We start from the raw sequence: 23,418 nt of genomic DNA, 5'->3' as shown, positions 1-23,418 counted from the left end.
TTTCTCTTTGGTTCATAGGGTGTGTAGATAACTCAGCTTCCCAGGGTCAAGTAATATGCCCATAAATACTGCCTTTGTCAATGGAGGGGGTCATTTTCCTGTGTAATACAAGAAAGATTAATGTTTACCTTTTGAGCCAACTATGAAGGTAACTGGCAGCTGTACCTATTAAACACATGCTAGATGTTTCTGCAAAGCTTAGAAAGTACACTGGGAAAATCAGTTATCTGAAGGTATATTTTCTGTGGCTTAACATGATTTTTTATATACATTTATATATTAACTCCAGGTATAGCAAGTCCTTAGCTTGTTTTTCCTGATTTATGTGTGTAATTGACAACTGGTAAACAGCTCATTAGGAACATAAAAAAGCATTTAACTAAAACAAACTCAGTGATACTGAAGAGGCAGGGCAGATGATATTTTTTTTCAATACTTTCTTTATTATTAATGGAAGTTGAGCATGTAAAACCCTTAGCGCACTGTACTGAAAAATATACCCTTTCTGTTTGCTTGTAAATTACATGAAGGGGAGGGGACAATCCAATGAAAACTGCCCTCATAAGCCAGCAAGCATTCGTTTCTCCTTAATTAACGATCCTAAGTCAGCAATGCATGAAAAATGTAGCCCTTTTGTGGATCATAGATTAACCTATAAGCAAATGTTACATTCCAGCCCAAATTTTGAGCTCTAAATTTAGCCTTGCCCAGAATGTTTTATGGGGATAAAATAACAGAGGTCTCCTAACCAGAAACTCCATAGTGCTGCCATTCTGTTTCTAAGTATGAACTATTAGGTAGCTGGTCATTTGTTATCAGTGTTCAGTGTCGTAGTCTTCTCCCATTAATTTTTGTTGCATCTTTTTAAAAATGGACTTCACCAAGTGGCAGTTTGGTAAGGGGGACCAGGTGGGGGGTATAGCACCAAAAATAGTAGACCCACATATATCATCTTGTGGTTGTATTTAGCCTAAGATGTGGTCTAAAAGCTGGTGCTCTGGAGTTCTGGCTTCAGCCCAGAAGCCAGTGCTAGTTCAGGGTCATCCCATTTGTCCTTTGTGAGTATTTCTGCCTTTCTTTAATGACTACCTTCCAAATTCGGTTATCAGTATCCAGAAACAACCTTGCTATTTTGCTCTTGAACATTTCCTTTGCCAACAAGTGCAAGACTAGAACTTTGTTACTCGGAAGGGTCAGCTGGAGCTTTTGGGCTTGCCAACTTGATGTTCTCTGGCAAGAGACGTAGCTTCTCAGAAAGTACTGCCAATTTAATGTGCACTGCACATTAGTGGTTGTATGAGGGGGCTCTTGAATGCCACATGCTTTTCAGAGACAGGAAAGAACAGTGATAGGAACAAGACTATAAAAATGCATCCAGAAGTAGCCATGGCTAGAGAGGACCTCAATGTGTGCTTCTAGAGCTGTGTACAGGGTGAAATTGGTCGAGCCCAGCCATATTTCCATCCTCTCCCTTATCCCATAGGATGAATGTTAATGAGTTCACCACTGCTTATAAAAGGCAAGGGGCTGTTGTTTAGGTGGTGTGATCGCCTGAGAAATAAAACTATGGTAATTGTTTCGACCTTTCAGCCAACTGCTGTCTTGCCCTCTCACACTTATTACTCTTGGGTACATTTCGAAAAATATACATTTAAAGAACCACAGAATTAAATGAGAAAACTGATTTAGGGATTAGTAGCTTGTTAGTTCGGCATAGAAAAAAGTAATTTCATTCAGGTTTTATTTATAATGTAGTTGTATATCTATCCATTTTAATTCTTATTCTTACACTTCTCTCCCCATTTTCTACACCACCCCTCATTCATTTCTCATACCTATACCCTTACTCACAAGCTCAGGCTTTTTTATTTGTTTTGGTTTTGTTTTATTTATTTATTTTTTAATGACATTGGGGATTGAACCCAAGAGACTTTACTGCTGAACAACATCCATAGCCTTTTAAATTTTTACTTTGAGACAAGTGTTTTGTAGAGTTGCTGAGGCTGGCCTCAAACTTGACATCCCTCCATCTCAGCCTCAGAGTTGTTGGGATTACAGATGTGCACCACTGGGCACAGCAGCAAGCACGGTTTTAAGTCGCTTATGGAAATTAAGAGTTACTTACATAACATCCCAAATAGTTACTGTAGTGACAATTGTGGGTTGCCATTAGGAAATGTAATTTTGAATTAGAAGTCTGCCCCAATATACATTCCATGGGGCTCTCTCCTTAGGTTATCTCCATGACCTTGGACTAGCAACTTCATTCTGTGGGTACCAGAATTCTCACCTCTAAAACTGGACTTATGCCATTACCATTGATGGGTCCTATGATAATAGGCTCTGAGTAAATGTCAGTTTCCTTTCTTCTTCTAGGTTTATGCTGAGATGTCAGCATTTTACTGGGGGCCGCCGAAACCTCCCAGTTCTTTTCTTCCTAAGCCTTTTGAGTGGAATTCAGAATTTCCGCCTTTCCCATTTGAAAACAAGAGCATAGAAGAGGCAAACTTATTAATATGCAGTGTCACAACATATTGTCACATAGTAATATATGATATATGATAAAATGTATCAATTCTGAGCACCACAAATATCTGTGGCTTCACCTCAGCATGAAGGCAAATGAGTTTCCTTTAGCTTGAGTGAGTTTAGAGATAAACTTCAATGTAACAAAATGTATTTCACAGGAAATGTTTGATGTGGCGCAGTTGGCTTATGAATCTCTTATCTATTCGCGGTTCACTCCTTAGAGTTATTAGTCAATTTAATTTGAGCAAATGCCAGGATTACTAACTAATTAGAAGGATGTTACTGAAGGCATACGGGTGGGGAGAGAATAAGTGCTGGTAGTGTCGGGTTTGTGGCAGCATGCAAGTCTGATTTTTTTTTTTTTTTTTTTTTTTTGCTGGATGATATCATTTGCTAAACATTATACTTTGTGTTGTTGTCACACAGATAAGCCTCAAGTGCATATTCAGATGACTTATCCTCTACAAGGCCTAACCCGGGAAGGGGACGCGCTTGAGTTAACATGTGAAGCCATCGGGAAGCCCCAGTAAGTTCTGAAGGCCAAGGTTGGCAGAGGGTCATGAGCAGTAAATGTCACAACACAAAGATGTGCATTCACAACTCGTTGGCCTGTCACCTGTCTCCTGCTGTAAAGGATGGAAGATTTTTTTTAGAAACTAACGAATATTCGATGAGGTGGGAATAAATATCTTGGTTCTTAACAGTCAGGATTGGGAGAAAAATTAAACGCCAGCTAAAATTGAAATCTCAGCTAATTCTGTTTTATTATCATCAACATGATTGTCAGGACTATTTTCTCTCTTACGTACACACAAAATAATCCTAATAAAATTTTAGTGTGCCCACAATCTAATGATATATCTAGTACTTACTATATTAATATGTACGCTGCTGGAAAGATGGTTTTCAGACTCAAATTCAGTGCTGTGTTTAGGGCCAACTATAGGCAAACAAATTTGACCTGCCTTTAATATTGCATCTTCTTCCCTCAGAGAAAAGTATCATTTTTAACTCTGAAAAATATTTTTTTTAGTAAGGAAAGGTTCAGGAACTTTCCTGAAGGAGAACTGACCAAGACTCATTTTATTGAAAAGTATAAAGGAGCTACTTTACTTACTCCTGTGAATGATCTAAAGTAAATTAGAGAAACTACATAAACCACTAACATAGCAAAAAAAAAAAAAAAAAAAGAGAGAGAGAGAGAGAAATGATACCACTTTAAATATTTTTTCATCTGCTTGAAGAATGGAGAATCTTTCATTTTCCTATTGAAGATTGTTTTTAATTATTTCCTTGTTGGGGGGAATCCCTGGAATCAGGAAGTAGAACAGGTCAATGTTGGAATTAAGGGCACTCAAACTTTTAGTGGTACCCAACAACAAAAAAACATTGAGCTCCCTCTGCTGTCCCTATGGTATGACATTTTTCCCCCTCACAAGGTTTTTCCTAAGCAGGGTTGTCACAGTTTTCATATAAAGAGCTTAGCATACAATACATAACAAAGCTTCCAAAAAAAATCTTTGGAAAGAATTCTCCCCATGATAGCTAACGAATGGCCTATGCCACGATTCCAGAGAGCCAAAGGTGAAGGTGACTGCAGTCAGTTCTTTGTTCTCACTTCAACCCTCTCTATTTTTGTGCTTACCTCTCCATAGACTATAGTACCCTTACCTCTGTCTAACCATTTCGAGTTTTAAAGATGACCTTTGGGAGGTGGAAAATGGTCTTGGTTTTGTTTTGCACTTCCTCTGGTATTCTGAAGTTATTTGATTCTGAACACCTTCAGCTTCCATCTAACCATCTTTTTTTTTCTTTTGAGCACTGTAAAAAGATTTAGACCTTATGTTTTGTAAACTGAATTATGCCGTAATTAGCAGCTTACCTTGCCTCCAGAACAATCCAGTGGAGGGAAAAAATTTTTCAGAGGCCTCTTGCCACTCACAATACCTGTATTCAGCCACATTAACCACATTTACAGTATATGGCTTGCTAACCTATATTTTGTTTCTGTATTTTTTCCTCTGAAGAAGGTACTGTGTTCAATTGAATGTGCCACGGGGACAGTAAATTACATGTTTCCTTCAGGACATTTATGCCAGAGAGGGTATTTGTTTGTTCCTCTCAAATAGGAACGGGTATATGGTTGTGTGAGCAAGCACGCATTACTCTGCTGCTATCCCTTCTAGCATATTACCTATTTATTTTCTCAAGAAATTGCATACAATAAAAATGGTAATTTAACTTGCCATTAAATGTTGTGAATATTCTCGGCACTTACCCCCACTGATTGTTTCAGCTGTCAAGCAGCAGGACATTAGGTCTGATTGCCAGGCAGCCCCATTTGCCATTGCCTACAAGGAGGACATATGCAGTACTAATTTTTAAATAATTTACTGGGTTGTGATGACAAACCCATGTGTAATTAAAGAAAAATTGTAACTTCACATCCCATTTGAAAATTGGAATTCTACTTGACAGGGCTAACTTGAGTATCCGTTCATCATTAAGCATGGGACTCTTTGTCATGTCACTGCTCCTAGAGGTAGCCACAGGAACTGAAAGGAAGTGACTTCTGTTCTCAGGTCTCTTTTATTCTTCCTTTTACATTAAAGTTTGTGGCCAGGGGTATAGCTCAGTGGTAGAGGGCTTGTCTAGCATGTGCAAGGCCCTGGATTCCACTCCACATGTATACACACACACACACACACACACACACACAGAAATATGGATGTTTTCAGGCATACTCTTAGATGTGCCCTTAATTTCATAGGCAGTTGAAGGAGTCATCTTGAACAAAAGTTTCAAATTCAGTGAGTTTGAGTGAATTCATTTTTGGCTCTGGAACATCTTGTGAAATTTGCTTTTTCCTAATGGATACAAATGTGGTACTTGAAGTCACTGAAACAGACTTGTCTTTGATGAGCAAGTTCTCTTGTACCTGAGGAATGCATGTGGAGATGTGCTCCTCGGTGATTAACCTGAGAGCCCTATCTTCAGCCTGGAGGACTGCAGGTGCATGCATGAGAAAAAGTCTAGCAATAAGTGAGCCTATGAGAGCTGGGAAAGAAAGGCAGTTGCTGGCCAAGGAGCATATAGACAAGGTGGACCAGGGCTTCAAAGTGGCATCTTGGGAGGGGAAGGACAGGTTATGGGGAGAGGAAGTGATTGCATCTTTCCTGAATCAGAAGTGATTTCTCAAAAAACAGGCCAGAAGAAAGTGCTGTTCAGATGTAAAAGTCTATTTCTCAAAATTCACTTAAATATCACAAGGAGTTTCTGAGCAAGCAAGCATCTTAGTAACTATCATATTAATGCATATATCAGTAGCCGTGGACTTGATTTTTTTCCCCTAATTAATGAGATGATTAACAATGGGTGGGCTCTGTCCTGCTTCAATTGGTGTGAAACTACTCAGCAGGGTACAAACATAGGGCACACTGGTTTATTTACTGATGTGTTGAAGATGAATTGGGAATAATGAGACTCCTACTTGTGTCTGTTGAAAAACTTTCAACACCTGATCATGTTTTTAAAAGAAGGAAAATTTATATTTCATACAGATTTTTGGAGAATTCATGGTTGTAGTTCTGTGAACTTAAAACATCTCCAGTAGGTTCTCTTTAATTGTGTTGCCCTGCATGTGATTCTTTAATGTGTGGATGATAAGTTTGATGCAGGTATCTTAATAGGAAATAATAACATGGCTTGTCTTTCTTCCCTTTTCTCTGCAGGCCTGTGATGGTAAATTGGGTGAGAGTCGATGATGAAATGCCTCAACACGCCGTCCTGTCTGGGCCCAACCTGTTCATCAATAACCTAAACAAAACAGATAATGGTACATACCGCTGTGAAGCTTCAAACATAGTGGGGAAAGCTCATTCGGATTATATGCTGTATGTATACGGTACGTGAGAAGATAAAACGCTCTTCTACTAGACTCATACACATGTAGCTGCTACTCAGGATTTACTCCCAACATGTTTGGTCAAGTTGAAAACCAAAAACCACTTGGTTTCCTTCAAGAACTTAAAGAAGGCTGGCCTGAGGTGGACCCCAGTGTCTCCACCTGGGTCAGCAGTGACTTTTCTTCTCTTCCTCTGATCTTGGGGATTTCCCTGTAGATCACAGTCTCTGGTCATGCTGAGTAGGGAAGCTGTGTCCTCAGGCACAAGCCATAGAGATTATGTTAGAAGTAATGACTGAAAAATTCAACCTTACCAATTAGTGGCTTTCAGCTCAGAAAGTTTATTCCCACTGGTGTTTTCATGTGATGCCTGGGCTAGCCTTTCTCCTGCTTTGATGAGCAGAACTATCCTATTTTCAGCATAAACCTATTAAATTCCAGAAGATGTTGCAAGCCAGTAAATACATGGAATGAATACAAGGTTCTTGTTAGCATATAGACCACCTATAGCTATTGCTTTGGATACAAGAGCCTTTTTAAAAAATGTCTGTTTTCTTAACCAATATCTTTTTTACAGAGTTATTAAAGCATATTATCATGAATTTCATCCTCTAATCAACAAATATTTACTGATAACCAACTATGTGCCAGGCATTTCTCATTTATATCGTATTGTTCATTTTGTATATGGCAGATATTCTCTATTTAGTTGAGTGCACTCCCTCCCATTGTGTCTCTTCTTTCCAGTTGAAGTCTTTAGTTTTACACTAAGAAAAATAGTCATGAACTGACCAGACACAGAATGAGTAACCAGAGGCATCAAAATTTCAGTGTCATAAATATTTTAATATGGGAGGTGTATTTCTTTCTTCACATTAGCAGTATAAATAATCCCAAGTATATGTGAATATTTGCATAGACACACATAAATTATACATTTGGAATATTTACACCCTTGTGTCTTAGAACCTTAGCACGTTTTCTCTGAAGAAAATAGTAGTGCCAGTCTTCTTAATTAAATAGAAGCATGCTTTACACCATATCTACCTAGATATTAAGACATAATCCTCAGTTTGTACCTGAGTTTTTTTTTCCTCTTGCATAATGCAAGATTAAAAGATCATGTCTAGTCACCTTATTTGTAGACTTTTGCAGATGGTTTCTTTGCACACCATCCCATGTCATTAGTGGCCATATATGGTAGCATTAATTCTCCCTAGTAGTTAAGGAGACCCATGTGAAGGAAACGGCTCTTCTTTTAGATGAAAAGTGAGTACACCATGCCCCCTTTGGAGCTGGTGATGTGCAGAGCCACCTCCATTCCTCATATTGTTCAGCAGGGGTGGAAGATAAAATCCTCTCTTTGCTTTTGCATGTAACCCCCTCAACCTGGAGTCTGAGCCCCGTGGGAGTCTCCTACGTTGCGGCTGCCCAAGTTTACAGAGACTCTCAGTCCAGCTCTTTTCATAAACTTCAGATTTTAAAAAGCAGTGACAACTTGCCCCCTATCTGTTATATGCTTCTGTGTTTCAGAAGACTAAGTTATCTGGAAAAATGGTTTTAATTTATTGTACCTACTATTCCTATATCTCAAGAAAAGAAACATTTTGAGAGTATGAAAAATGATATATTTGAATAATTTTGGATAGTACCTTATAATTAACATGTGTTAGGTGCTCACTTTGTTCTGTGCCCTCCAGTGACAATTTTACATACATGATCTCATCAGTTCTCCCCAATAACACCAGGAGGAAAGCATTATTGTTATCCCATTTTACAAATGATAAAATGAGGCTTAGAAAGATAATATAATTTTGCCAGAGTCCACAAGGTTACAAGAAATATTTTAGAGATACAATATTATGATTTCAGTGTCTTTCTTCTTTCCAAGAGAGCAGTTTTCTCCAATATAAGGCGGTCCTTTTGGAATTAACCCTCTGGACCACAGTGCATTATTTGAACACCAAGAAATACAGGAATCCACCTGTTTAGATAAACACATCTGCATACCTGTATCTCCCTAACATAAGATGGTCCACATGTCCTGGTTTAGGGATTTTGATAGTTCTGCAGTAGACAGTCTAAAATACCAACCTAAGGGATTGATAGTCCATTAATACTTCATCTTAGCAATTTGGGAAGATAGTGGGTAGATTTTCTTCCTACTCACTAATTTATTATACTACTCCAGCAATTTTTGAAGTGTTTATAAACTGAAAGTTAAAATGCCTCTAAAATGTTTAATCTTCTGAAAGTCACTTCTGTACCTGAAGAACTGAATTGGTTAGTGTCTGAGACCCAACTTATTTTGTTCTTTTGGTCATTTCTTACATAATGACCTCTCATTGCTCTTATTTCTAGAAATGATCTAAGCATGGAGGTTTTACCTGTTCATGGAATCTAATTCATTCAAGTTACTTGAGCCAGATGTGGAGGACGGCAGTTGCCCTAGTAGTGATGAAGATAATCAAAAGCATCCGACTTCACAAAATGAGAGGGATTGGTGACCTTTCTCTGAAGTCTGTGCCTTGTTAGTCTTGTCCACCTCTTGGTTCCTAATCATATTTTTAAATCACATTCAAATCTATTTTTATTGTATTATACACATCACACACTTTGTGCCAATATTTTTATAACAAGGTATTGTAGTATGGCATTATAGTATGTCAGGGACATCTTCCAGGTACACACATTCCTTTTCAGTAATAATATTGTATAAAATTGATAATATTTGTGTGTAAAGCCACACAAAAACTATAGTAGCTGTCCTCATGATGGGCAGGAGACACCTCTATGGACATAGTTTAGTTGTCTAGCAGAAAGAGCAGGATGGCTGCAGTGCTGGTCTCAGGGGTCAGTGTGCTCTCTCTATCCATCCCTCTCTGCACTGGCCCTTGCATCAGGTATGGGAGCATCAAACAGAGTAGCCATGTTGCAAAATGCTTCCCTTCGTGTAGCCACCATGAAAAGTGCATGAGCAAGATTGAATATCCTGCCTGAATTACAGTATTTCACATCCTGTTCTATTTTGAAAAGTAGTTTAAAATCACTAATTTAATTCATCCCTACTTCTTGAAGGAGAATGAGGTTTTTTTAATGAAATCCTTTTGGACTCGTGAGGTTGCATTAAACAATAGTTTAATATGCTTGTATCCCCGACTTCAAGGAGCAAAGTCTTCCATAAAACAGAACCATTTGCTCTTGATTCTTCTTATCAAATTCCTACAAGTATATTTGTGTGACAGAAGCAGTTTGTGAGGAAAATTAAAACCTCGGATTATTGATCAATGATAGAAATCATTTTATGTAGACCTTGCAACTCAGCACCAAAATAGTGGTTTCATAAACTTTCAGGAAGTTGTGCCAAACCCAGGAAAGGTGCAATATATAATTAAAGTTTTGATGTATTAATTAGACAATCCGAGAGCTCACTTGAAGATAAAAGGACACCAGATGTGTCAGGGAGAAAGAGTTGACGTGCTTTAGATAAAATTTAAAATCAAAAGCCTTCACATCGTCTTATGCTCTATTATAGCAGAATGATTGCTTAGTTCAAAGTCTTGCTGACAATTTAACACATTCAGTTTGATCATTTAGGCTTAGAATTTTTTTCTCTTTCATATTTGCCCTTCCCTTATCCCCAAATAATTTTTGAGATGATAGAAAGATATACACTATATCAAATATCAGACAGGATTCCCTATCGGGTTCCTGGCTTTGAGGGTCAAACCTCATTTATATTTAGCTCTCTTGTTTATGAGATAGAGAATGTTCTTTCAGTTTTATCATTGTTGTCCACTTAGGTCAAGCTTTTAACATGAGCAAAGGCAACTTATTAATATTTATAAGTTGTAAAATTTATTGACTTTTAAAAAATAAAATCTCAGTAAAATCTCACATGCCTGGAACTTGATATTTAGTGGTGACATTCTCTCTTCTTTGTATTTATTACAAGTATAGAAGTAGTTTTACTTCCTGCTGGGAAGTATTGATGGAGAATAATGAAGTTAGCTGTCGTAGAGAGCAAGTGTGCAGGGCATACTCATCCTTGGCCGATAGGAGCCCTTTAAATAGAACACCACCTTCTCCTCTTCCCTCCCATCTGTGGAAGCATGAGTGAAATGACAGCCATTGTCCCCTCTCAGCGCTGAGTCAATTCAGCCTCACCTTAAGATCTGGTGTGGAGTCACATGTTTAGATTTTTCCTCACTTCTCCATTTCATGTCTCCTCATCCCTAATTAACTTCATTAATAAGAAATCTCTTTTCTTCTCTTCTCAGCTCTTCCAGCTAAGCTTTGGGATATAATTATAAGACCTAAATCTTTGGGGGAAAGAACTTTGGGTTTTAAAAAGGGAAGTCATCAAACAAACATCTCAATGTCTTCATGCCTTTGTTTTGTCATTACTGTCGTTGTTGTGTTCAGCATTGTGGGTTTGATTTTCCTTTTTTTTTTTTATCCAGATCCCCCCACAACTATCCCTCCTCCCACAACAACCACCACCACTACCACCACCACCACCACCACCACCACCACCATCCTTACCATCATCACAGGTATGGTACCTTCATTACCATTGAAAATGTCCTGAATGTATATTGTCTTTCTGGTATGCATAAAAAGAAACCTAAAAGTTCCCTGTAAGTCCTTGGAATTTAACTGTTCCTTTATCTTGGAACTCCGGAAGACATTACATACATACTATATTCTTAAATTGAATCATAAGGACCTTGGAAAACCTCTAACATCCAAGCATTTTATAGTAGATCAGATATTTTGCAATTTATGCATAAGGGAATTCTTTTTTAAGCATCACTACTCAAAGCAAAACTCTAGGAAAATGGCAGCCCTGGCTTCTAAAGAACATGCTGATAGCTTCATTTAGCCACTATTGATGAAATGGTAAGTATTGTGGCTGTGGATTGTGTTCTTGTCTTAATTTCATCTTAATCCACACGAAGAAAATACACACACCTCACTCTAGCAGGCCTCTTTGGACCAAGCTACTAAATGCTCAGTTACCCTCCTGTTCTACACAGCACCTGCTGGCAGTGCTGCTGCCTACTCAGGTTGCCTGGGTAGTCAGAGATCAGAGGGAGTCCCTGTCTTTTCCATGCCTAGAGCTCACATGCCCCTCCCTGCCCTCAGTTACATGTGGAGGGACCGAGAGGCAGCCGCAGTGTTCTCACTGTGTGGCTTTATCTCTTTGGACTCCCTGAAAACTCTCACTCAAAATGAGTTTCACTGCCTCTCATTTCTAACTGTCACAGAGGGAGGTGATGTGACCTCCCTCCCCTTCCTGCTCTCCAGGGGCTCTCATATTGCTTGGTCCTGCTTTTCTGGAACCAATGGAGTGTCTTCTGCCTACCAAGGTAGGTAAGCTGATGGCTGCAACTCGACACGCAGATTTCCTTAGATACAACCTTCCCCACTGTAAACAGGTACCCACCACAGAAACGTGTCAAAGTAATTATTCCATGAGAGGGAAAACAAAATCTCTTGATGAAGGAACTTCTCCACTTCAATCCATTATCTGCAGAGACTGCAGGTCTCTGAGTCATGTGCCCTGGTGTCCCTTCCTGTCACTGGACTTCTTTATACACACTGAATGTCTCACTCATCACTCTTCATGTTCAGCTCCTCTTAGCACCCAAGATATGGCAGGTATCCTAAAGGATTGTCTCAAGGGTTACAGTGACTTTCTGGAGACTATTTCCATTTTCACAGGAGCTGGTGAGATAGTTGACAAAATGCAAAGTGCTCAGTGAAAGAGGAGGCCTCATCGGTTGGTGACATATAACAATAGATGCCCTGATCTCAGTTTCTTCACCTATTACAGTAGAACAAAGAGAACCCTTAAATAAGCCACTGTTGAAGATTTTTCTAAATATTGGTTATAAAACAATTAGTGCCTGCATTTAATTTAAAATCTTCTGAAAATCCATCAATTGGTTTTTGTGTCACTCTCAATGGGGCTCCATCTAGAGAATTCGCTTCCTAATTCTTGTCCATGTGTGTTCCTGCTTTAGCTGTTAGCTCCTTCTGCTTCTTAAGTGAACTTGGTTTGTTGTGTGGCCAATCGATTTCCCACATTTTCTATGTCATTCATAAGCATATCAAAGATACTTCTTCCTAACGAGGACTTCCAGAGTAACCATGCTGTCAACTTTTCATATCAAGAACTAGATCTTTTTTGTTTGTTTTCTCCATGGTACTGGGAATGGAACCCAGGGCCTCACATATGCTAGGCAAGCATCCTATCACTGAACTGCAGCCCCAGTATGTTTATATCCTGGTAGTATTTCTTGTCTCTAATTAGTAAGCTTAATTGGTCTTGTGTTCTCCTTACTTTGAAGTTTCCAGTGAAAGACCCTTTGGTTGTCAACATAAATGACATCACCTAATTCTCCATTGTCCTGCTTATGTCAACCCTGAAAAAACAGCCTGTCAGTGATCTGTATTGTCTTTGCAGAAGCTGGCCAGGTATGAGCCAGCTCTTGCTACTTCTCATGGCAAAAGTTTCCACAGAGTATCCAGGTTTACATTTTGAGGCAGTTAAGGCTTTAATCACACTGTGTATCAGACTCTTTCTGTTTCTGGCTGGCCTTTTCACTAGCTTAGGCTTTTTTTTAAATGACTGATTACATTCCCTGAACCCCTCCCCCTGCCACAGTCAATCTCAGCAAATCGACAGCATCACTTCAGTTCACAGCTCTTCATCCTTCACTCCAGACCAAAGCGAATCCGGAGTCCTCAGGCATCTACAACTCACTTTTACCACCATTGTGGCTGCAGAGACTCCATTTAAGAGGAAATTTGGAAAATAAACAATGCTATATTTCTGTTTGCATCAAAGGTATCTTTAATAGGAACCGTCCTAGCTTCTGTCCCTCTACGGCTGGCCTCCCAGCGTAAGGTAATGTAAGATGATCTCATAGATGCATTTTAGCTTCTCCATGGCAGTGTTTGGATTCTCTCTGCACACCAAATGCATCTGTGGTAATGAATGCTCACATTCTCACTGGCACGCCCAAGAATAGTTAAGCTAAAATTGCTACTAAAACAACATCGTGGAACCCGTTGCTTTAACGAATGTGATCTTACAGGCTTACTATGTCTTAACAAGCACTCTTATATATATTTATCTTACCCAGAAAGTATACTTGTAGAGTTTAACATTTACTCCTTTCTCCAAACAGATTAAAGGTTATGGAGCTGAATGATTCTGTGTCCCAATTTAAAAGTCCGGGCTATCCCCTAGATTTAGATTGGTTCCTAAAAAATCTTCCAGACTGAATCCCAACAAATGGATAGCTAAATTAATTTCCACTCTTCTTCTTTCTTGTACTGTTTGGTTACAGTCACTATTAGCCTTAAAAACTTCAACAGCCAAATCCAGTGACAGTAACATAAAACCAGAGCTTAAAAAGGGGGCAGGGGTGTGGAGCCCATAGTCATCTATTCCTTTCCTCCCAGTCAAATGCAATAACTGAAACCCATTCCCCAGGTCAGAGTTTCATTACCAGAAAAATGTACAAATTCAAAAGAAAAAATATTTTTAAACTTGAAAAAGGTCATAGTTGATGTCTGATTTCTCTGAAAGGAAGTGTTCCAGTGTTATCTTTTATCTCCCATAACCAGGATAATCAAATTGTTCCCCTTGTTAGGGAAGCTGGTCGTTGTCTGTTCCAAGTCACCTGACTCGCTCAAAACATGTTTAAGCTTCATCCTGGAGTCCCTTGAAAGAGAGGAATTATAAGTGTAACAAACGGATAGCTACTCCACTTTGGAGGGATGACTCTACTTTGCCCCCCTCAAAACCATAGCCCTCATGGGTGTGAGGAGTGAGAGCCAGGAGTCCTACTTCCTGTCCACCCTGCATCTTTCATATACAGTATGTTCTGACCATGTGTTTGTTTTCAACTATTGCTTTTGGAAGCTCCCATTCTTTTCTTTTCTTTTTTAAGCATGTCAGTTTGTCTATGTGGTCTCTTTCATCTCATTCCATGAAGATATATGCTGAGAGAGCAAACTGCATAATTTAAATTGTTTTATTTTGCTTTTAACTTTCTTCATAGTTGTTGACTTTGTGTACTGGATGTTCATAAAATTATCCATTTCTGTGCTTGGTGATAGCTTTAGTGCCAAGCTCCCAGTTGGGTCAAGCTTCTTCCTGTCCTCATCTTATGTTTCCCTCCTTAGTTACTTTGGATATTGTATTATTCCTGCCTGATTGTGTCCTGAGTTAGATGCTTGATGAGTACCATAGAAGACTCAGAACTAAGTCATAAACACCCTTAGCAGTTAAATATAAAATTCAGGCCGGGAGAATTTCAACCTGTAGGTCACACTCTACATGTGACTGCCATAAATTAAAAAATTAAAACCACCTTAGAATAAGAAATGAATAGCTATAGGGCCAAATTCTGAAACACATTAAAAAATCCTTTCATAAGAATGAAGTAGGTCATTTCTAAATGAGTTTTTTAAAGTACGTATTCAATTAAATATTTTGTGTTTCTTAGAAAAGAAAACAGCATGTTTTTTTCTATTGGTGTCAAAGCACTAAAAATCCAATATACCTTGGAGGAAATGATTCCTACCCCCAGCTCCATATTATTATTTTGGCTTTCACAGCCTGCTATCATAAACATTTTTCATGTTTAAGTGGATTCAATCATATAACTAAAGAAGGTGGGTACTGCCGTTCTCCTTCAGTGGTATTTGTGGAATATGCCAAAATGGGTAAACTCCATACCAGAGCACATGGTATGGAGTCTTAGGTACAAAGGACAAAAATACACCTGTGCTTGACAAGTTGTGGCTCTACCATCCAAATTAGAATAGAGAGCTTTGCTTCACCTAGAGCTTTCTGTTCCCCAGAGTGCTAGCTTAATGATTCCTATTACTGAGCTACTGATATTTGTATGATACAAGGAGTATAAGCTAGTCTACTTTTTATGCATGCATTCAACAAATATGCACAGACAAAAGATTCCTTGAACCCCTTGCTATGTGGTTGAGAGAAAATATTAAACATATTTGGAACTCAGCAGAACCCTGTATAGTCGAGATGATTCAGTGGCACAGGCAGCAGGCACATAGAAGATTGGGGAAAGCATCACAGGAGAAATGGACTTTGTGCCATCAAAGAATGGGCAGAACATGGGTAAGAGAAGGTAGCAAACGTCACTTCAAGCATCTATCTTCAGTGTGTGTGTGTGTATTTTGCATTTATTGATGTGCCAGGCATAGATTAAGCCTTCGTTGCTAGGAAATATTCATCTTTCATCCTAGAATGTTTACAAATTGCCTTTTTTTCTGGAGCTGAGATCTACTCATCATGAATTGAATACTTACCGAGTGTTACTGGTATGCCAGGCAGCCAACGGGTGAGAATGCTGTAGGGAACGACCTTTTTTACCTGGTGAATCTCCTTTTCAGATTCTTACACCAAAAGTGCATGTCCGTTTTTTTTTCTCATGCTGTCCTATCCATATTTTTATTTAGCTGATGATTGTAAACCTCTTACTAATAGTATCATAGCCACCCAGCTTTTGACCCATATAGGTTTAGGAAGAAATTAGAATATGACAAATATTGAAAGTCATCAGAGTCCTCATTTTTAAAAGGGAATTAGAGATGGGAATTGAGGTGAAATTTTTTTTTCCTAATGCATCTATTATAATTTCCAAAATTGTATGCTCTTTATTTAAAAAATAATCCTGGATATAAAGAAGTGGCATGTTTCCATGCTAAAGGTCTATCAACGATTCAAATAAGTAATAATTTCATGAGTATAGTATCTCCCAGTGCCCTAATACAATTCAGGATTAGAAGATGATACTTGCAGCTATCTTGGTAGTAGGAAATAAAGGACTTGGCAGAAAAGACCCAGCCCTCCTGTATCTGGCACAAGATGGATGTTAGTTAGACTTGCAGAACTTCCTCCTTCTCACCCTCTTGCCCTCATGCAACACCCTCTTTTATTCCTCCTCTGGCCTTTGTCTCCCTGCCTCAACCCCCCCTTTCTCCCTGCATTCACACACACCATGCTATAGGAATTGTTTTCCTTGTTAAATGAAACCACTATACAGATTCCTATTATTTTGCAGAACATCTGGTTTGCAAATGAAAAGATCTCTGGGGCACAGCAGCACAGAGTGAACAATTCTGAAGAAGCTTTTAACAAAACTTGGAAATTGCTGAACAAAAAAAACAAAAACACAAAAAAAATCAACTCCCCTTCCTGCTGTTCAGTGTCACACAATCTTTTCACTCAAAAGGGTAGATGACATTAAAAAGTAAAAGAGCTTCACTGTGGCTCTCTTGTTTGGGCCTTTAGCTTTGTTTTGTCCCTATCTATTTCTCTCATCCCTAAGAAATGGGAGTTTAACTAAAAGCAAAATACAGATAGCAAGGAAATTAAATGGGAAACCAGTAGAAAATAAATTTCAAAGTTTAATTTTCCAGCATTTATTTTTGCTTTCAATAGATTTCAAATAAGTTGAAAAGAGAAGAGAGAGAAAGAGAAACACCTGTATTAATAGACGTTGGCCAGCACAACACTACTATGAAATAAAATTGTCAGAGGAATTCCTTGTGTGCCCTGGTATCTCGATTTAAAGCACCTCCAAAATACAAACTGAAGGGAATTCAATTAAGAAAATGAAAACCCATTGGCTTCTTATTGACTTTAGTTAAGAAAATAAACTGGGGGAGAGTGTATTAAAATATGTCTGACTGATTAGTATGCTTTCATTTAAGCTTATGACAATCAAAATGGGAGAATTTAAATTCTTTACAATTAAGCTCTGCTTCTGAGTAGATTGGGTTCTCTGAGTTATTCCACTGTGCATTTTTTAATGTACATCCTGCTCTCACACACCCCAAAACACAGCCCGACAGTGAATGTGTGCATTGTAAAGTGGGAGCAACACAGATCAATCTGGGAAGAAAAAGTATTTAAGGTTGTGAATTTAATTTTGTTCTAGGATTTTCATTTTCATTTATGGCACCCGTTGTGTTTGAGACCACAGACTAATTTATGGATTAGTTTTAAACCCCCAGTCTGTCACACTCAATGAACAATTCTAAGTTGGAGAGAATCCATATGAAAGGATTAGAATGTGCCACAGTGGAGCTTACACATGACTGTTTCAACTAAATATTGCCCAGCTGCCGCTCATGCAGTAATTTTTTTTTAATTTCTTGCTACTTGGTTAAATGGCTAGTGTCTCTAATCTCACACATTGTCAGAGCTTTTTCAGTTTATAAATATCTTACTGTGACATGAGATACATGTGATCTTTCATTTATTCAAGACAGGGTCGCATCAACTGTAGGACTAGGAGACTAAGAAGAGAAGTCAATATTTAGTAAAATATGTGTCTTTCAAATAACAGTGCAGGGCCCTTCCTCGGACACCTTGTTTGATTATACTCATAAAACAGCCAGGGAGTGACTATTAAGACTGTACACACTTACTGGGTTTGCAAGAACAGAGGATTGTTTTTTTTTTGTTGACCATATAAAATAAATGTATAATAAATCTGCCCTCATTGTAATTAAAATTAAAATAGAGACTATAGCTCACCTAGGCCCTTTTAATTTCATAACCCAATACCGCTATAAGTCCAATTTAACTTTTTGCGACCATTTTTTTATAGGCCTGGCTCAAAGATTATATTTTTAAGGCAGCAACAAAATGAGGTTTAAAAAAGCCTTTGTTAAGGCAATTAGACACTCTCATTTTTCAAGCCGATTATAGCATTTATAACTTACATTGGAAGTATTCTGTTTGCATTTTGTACAAAATGATGAACCCACAAGTTGATTCAGAGGGGTGATCTTGCACATTTCTTCACCTTGTGATTAAGATACCCTAATAAATCCTGCTTTGCAAAGCTGTACTCACAGGGTGTCTATGATTTCTGCATGAAGTAATAATGCAATTAGGAAGGAGAGTTAAATTCTGCTATATAGTGTTCTCCTGTGGGGAACACAAAGTCACTTGTAAAGAATTCTTCCTTACGCTGGGCATGGTAGCACATGCATGTAATCTCAGCAGCTGGGGAGGCCCGAGGCAGGAGGATCGTGAGTTCAAAGCCAGCCTCAACCATTTAGTGAGATCCTGTTTCAAAATAAAAAATAAAAAGGGCTGAGGATGTGGCTTGGTAGTTAAGTGCTCCTGGGTTCAATCCCCATACCAAAAAAAAAAACAACTTTCCTTGAAATAGTCTCTGTTGAGGTAATATACAGATATTTTCAGAGAACCAGAGTAACTGGCTCCCCACATGCACCCTCATTCTTGATCTAAACCTTGTAGCCAACTATGTTTCCTCTGCGGTCTCCTCCATTGCTGTTCATGGGTTAACCATTTCTAGTTGCAGGAACTGTGTTGTTTGACTTGAACATGTGTTTGCTTAACTGTTTTAGAACGTGTTTTTTCCTTCTCAATTCCTTTTGTCCTCTCTGTTGGGTGCAATTGATGGATTTCCCATCCCCAGAATGGCAAAGCAAGGTGCGCTATGCACTTGCCTTCATTTATTTTCTAGTACCCACATCAGAGTTTACGCCTAGCTTCAGTTGGTTTAATTTCATCAGGAAGCTGACATAATGTTGTGATGCAGGAACACAGTAAATTGGGGTCATTGGTTAATGCTCAGATATTATGTTTAAAGATTCTAACCCTGAGGTTTTAATTCCACCCTGTTTCTTTTATTTCATACTAATGTGTACCTGATTTTAAAATAATAATAATAATAATAAAGCATATTAGAAGTGCTACCACAAAAGTAATGGACCAAAGTGTTCATTGTTTTATTTTCTCTATTTTGGAGAGGAGCCAATGCCTACCCATAAAATGTATTAACATGCATCTAAGTGTTTCTGTACAAATGTGCATTTGATTTTGCCCCTCAAGTTTAAAGTGTCTCAAACTAATGCTGGACTTGGATATTTCAACTAAGGAGATATATCATCTTTGTTGTGAGAATCTGGTGTAGAATGTTGTTTCAACTGTACAATTTCCTGTATTGTTTTTTACTGCTATTTTTTGCACACAGACTTGTCTTATAAGTAAGTATTGTGTTCTTATGCGGTATATTTTACGTTTTTCTTTCCCTCCTCAATTCTTGAGAGATTCAGCTATCAGTTATATTAAGCTGCATTGGGCTCTCAGACTTCTGGTTAATTCTGGCTCCTTAGAAGGGCTCTAATTTTTGATGGTATAGGGTCCTGAGGAAAGCATGCCAACTGAAGGGGAACGCCGGTGTGAATTCATGTGTTCTATTAATAAATCTGAAACTCCAGGCTCATTTGACTCCCCTCTAAAAAAGTTACGTTCAACTCCAGTGCATTTAAACATTGCCTGTGTCGAATCCAAAAGTCTTTTGGAGTCTCCAGAACTTATGAAAACAATTACCAGCTAAATAGCTGCATTAGAGAAAAAGACAGGGAATTTCTCTTAGCATTCACCCACAACCCCACTTCAGTCACCAGCTTTTGACTAGAGATAACTAGCTTGTGTCCCAGTGTCACCATTCCTTCCTGGCAGGAAGAATATTGTAGAAGAAGCATGCGGGAGAGTTAAAGAATTGAAAAAGAAAGCTCGGCCAGGTGCGGGTTCACATTGAAATGAAATTGGCTAAAAGAGTGGTGTTAAAATGACTGGAAAAAGAATGTCGTCATGTGTTTTGTTAGATATTTATCCCACTTCCCCTCTTGCCAAAAATAAAGAGAAAATTCCTTGATCCTGTGAAGAAGAGCCCCTGTGGTATGCCAGGTCTAAAAGCTTGGTAGAAGGAAAAGAAAAGTTGAACAGCATCAGAAATAAAAGAGGAAGAAGAGACAAGCCATATTTTCTTCCTCAACAAGTGCACCTAGCAGTGAAAAAACTGATTGCTCTGTCTCCTAATCTAGCTATGAGGGTACAACTCCCAGCAGCTCACAACTGTGAACTTGGTTCTCAATTGTGAGCAAAAAAAAAAAAAAAAATGGCTGAATACTTAAATTTTTGGAATGTCATAAAATTAGAAGTGGCATTTGGCAGATTGTGTAGACTTGTGTCTTTTTATGAAAGGCTCTGCTCTTGACTTGAAACATATTAAGAGCTACAGAATGAAGAGTGAATTAGTTGTATGTGTCTGTGTGCGTGTGTGTGGAAACTAATCTGTGAAAACCTTGAACATGTTCATTCTATGGCCTCACAGTTAATTGAACTTTCCAGCTAAGCTCTGCTGAAATAATACAATGAATTGAAAACTCGAGCCTGTATATTGCATATCCATCTACAGACATCTGAGCGTAAACAGTGAAAGGATCCTAAAAGTGCAACTGATTCAGCGATACCTGATTGGAGTCAAGAAGCCCAAGTGCCCGGGTGGGTTGGGTTAAAACAAAGGCAATGTTTGAATGTATGAATCCATTGTTTAACCAGCTTCCGACTGAGCTTTTTCTGTCGCAGTCTTGAGCCTTGATGCGTTAAGAGCCATTTACCAGCCACTGAGTTTGCACTGGTGTTTCTCGTCACTTTGCATGTTCCCATGACTATGGACGAGCAAATATATGTGTCCTGGCAAGACCCCCAGAACCAAAGAATTTACTGTTTTCCTCACTGGCTCGCAGCTTTGAGCTCCAGGCATGTCTTAAAACAGTGCAACTCACTTCAAATGCTTTTTGCTTTTCATTTATTATTGCTTGTCACGCGATGTTCTTTGAAAGCTTGCTCATATATTATCTGTTCCATTTTTTTCCATTTTCCCTTTTTTTGCATGCTGTTCCTCCTGTTTCCTCCCTTCCTCCAATCCTCTGTTCCCGTCTGTAGACACAACGGCGACGACAGAACCAGCAGTTCACGGTTGGTATCACATTCCTGTTTATCTACTTTCTCAGCGCTGCTGAGAGGCAAGGCAAGCTGGGAAAAAGAGAAATGTAGTCTTCAAGGGAACTCATGTTCCAAGTAGACTGATATCATAAATATACTATAACTTCTTAAGGCTTGAAAGGATGTCGAGTCTTGTCATTTTTGTTGTGAGTTCAGTAGCCAATGGTTGCAATCTGAGATGAGGCCTCCTCCTCACTGGCTGGTGGCATGACGGTAGTTTCAGTTTTATGTAGTCCCCTTGCTTATAAAACTCCACCAAATCTTGAAATACATGGGACTTTAAACACACTAATATTTGCCTTAGCAACATAACATCTGAATCATAGGCCCAGTTGCTTTCTGCATTTGTAGGCCATAGTCCCAGGTAAATTTCAAAGGGGGTCATATGTATGGTTTAGTAGTTGAGATTGAAGGTCAGGGAGGAATATCTCTTGTTTAAATTCACAAGGTGGTAATGAGGATGGTCATTGATCCTCTTTAGAAAAATTATGAATTTAATTATATTCCTACATGTATTTACCCCAGACCCTTACCCCATTTCATGCACTCTAAATCTCTGTGTGTTCATTTAAGTTTATGTTTACATTTGGCAGAAAACATCCCCAAGCCAAGAGTGATACTATACATCAATTTGAACATCATTAGCTGGCACTTAAAAATAAAAAGTCATTGCTGTGTGAGTGCCTTGCAGGCAAAATAACGTTTTTAACCAAAAAGGGATTAAAACACGAGTGAGTAAAGTTTAGACAGGGACATCAGGAAGTAAGATGTCTCCCCATCTCGCCAGTGGCTCACTGGGTTGGGATAATTTTATTAACTTTCCTGTGTCTTTCTCATCAGAAAATGAGAATCATTTCATCTGTATATTACTTGATTGCTTACCTCAAATCTAACCCTGGCTAGATTGTGCTTAGAGAATATGTTAGTTTTAAAATGAGTTGAATTTTAATAATTGAATCCAAGGGAATCGTTGGGTAAAGGGCCTCCTTCAGTCACTTTGCATACTGTACAGAGTGGAAATTTATTATTTCAATAATAAGAGATGATCAGCCAACCTTGTAGTATTAATTCAGCTTTTAGAGTAACCTCTCCTACCCCAACCAATTTCCTTAAAAAGACCTGCATTTGATAACTTACCAGTTGGAAATCTCAAAACAAAATTTGAGATTTTGTCCTTAGATATCAGCCCATGGTCAGAGTTGGCAGCTCACCCTCATGTTTGGACTTCCTAGTGAGGAATTCTGAGAGAGTTGAGCAAGCTCAGAAATGGATTGACAGATCCCATCCACTTCCACTTCACTCTGCCCTTTCCTGTCATTGACACAAAGGAAAAAGTTAATAAAATAAGTTAAAGTGGCCAGGTACATTGACAATCATGAGAAATCAATTAGGTATAAAACTTGTGCTTGCTAAGGTGATGCCCCATCGTGCTTGCTACATCTCAGGCTTTGCACTCCATTAAGCTCAGTTATTTGTATGTTTCATCATTAATTGAGCACCTCCTGACTTTTATCGATTATTCTCAGAGCTTTAAGGTTATTTTAATGTAGTTCAAGAGATTTTGTTCTATTCTTTTGAAGATAATTTAAGTTCTGAGCTTCCTATAATTAACTACAGGGTCAAATGTAACCATAAGATTCCTGAATTCTATGATCTTTGAAAGAATAGACATCATTTATTTCCTAAAGCTCCAGAGTTGTATTTTTAGATTCCTTCAGTAAAATTCATGTGTTTTGGGGGGTTCATCCCTAAAGACCTGGACAAGATATTTAAAGTATGAAATTTGTCCCTTGCCCTGAAAAATGAAAAGTAAACTCGGGGCCTGCTCCAGATTTTAGGGTTCAGTTTTTAATTAGGCCCTCCTCTTTAAAGAAAAAGGGAAAGTGATCTCTCTTTGTTGTATGATAAAGAGATGATTGAAATAGGACTTTATAGAATTCCTGTGGCCAGAAGTAGCCATATGTGTGTATTATGAGAAGCAACCACTGTCTTATTAGCTTGGGGACAATATTCAAGCCCATGATACCTCAATAGAATGTTATTGACCAACACTGCATGTGAGATTTAGGGGGAAATAGAAAGAACAGCCTTATTGAAC

The 23,418-nt window shown here is 38.5% G+C and overlaps 1 protein-coding gene across 9 annotated transcripts in view; it reads left to right on the top strand.

Annotated features, from left to right (window-relative positions):
- The window catches only part of Cadm1 (cell adhesion molecule 1), a 321,456-nt gene that overhangs the window by 268,485 nt on the left and 29,553 nt on the right, over window positions 1–23,418 (top strand). For 5 of the 9 annotated variants that reach the window (XM_040285249.2, XM_005328280.4, XM_005328279.4 and 2 more), the window contains exons 6-9: window positions 2,956–3,055; window positions 6,261–6,433; window positions 10,897–10,989; window positions 21,261–21,293. In XM_040285249.2, the coding sequence (XP_040141183.2) occupies window positions 2,956–3,055; window positions 6,261–6,433; window positions 10,897–10,989; window positions 21,261–21,293 (399 nt within the window). The remainder of the gene's footprint in view (window positions 1–2,955; window positions 3,056–6,260; window positions 6,434–10,896; window positions 10,990–21,260; window positions 21,294–23,418) is intronic. The other 4 variants (XM_021728448.3, XM_021728447.3, XM_040285250.2 and 1 more) reach the window with 3 other exon arrangements.

This window comes from Ictidomys tridecemlineatus, chromosome 4, assembly GCF_052094955.1.
Source record: "Ictidomys tridecemlineatus isolate mIctTri1 chromosome 4, mIctTri1.hap1, whole genome shotgun sequence".
NCBI classification, from domain to species: domain Eukaryota; kingdom Metazoa; phylum Chordata; class Mammalia; order Rodentia; family Sciuridae; genus Ictidomys; species Ictidomys tridecemlineatus.
This window is presented reverse-complemented; position numbering and strand designations above follow the sequence as displayed.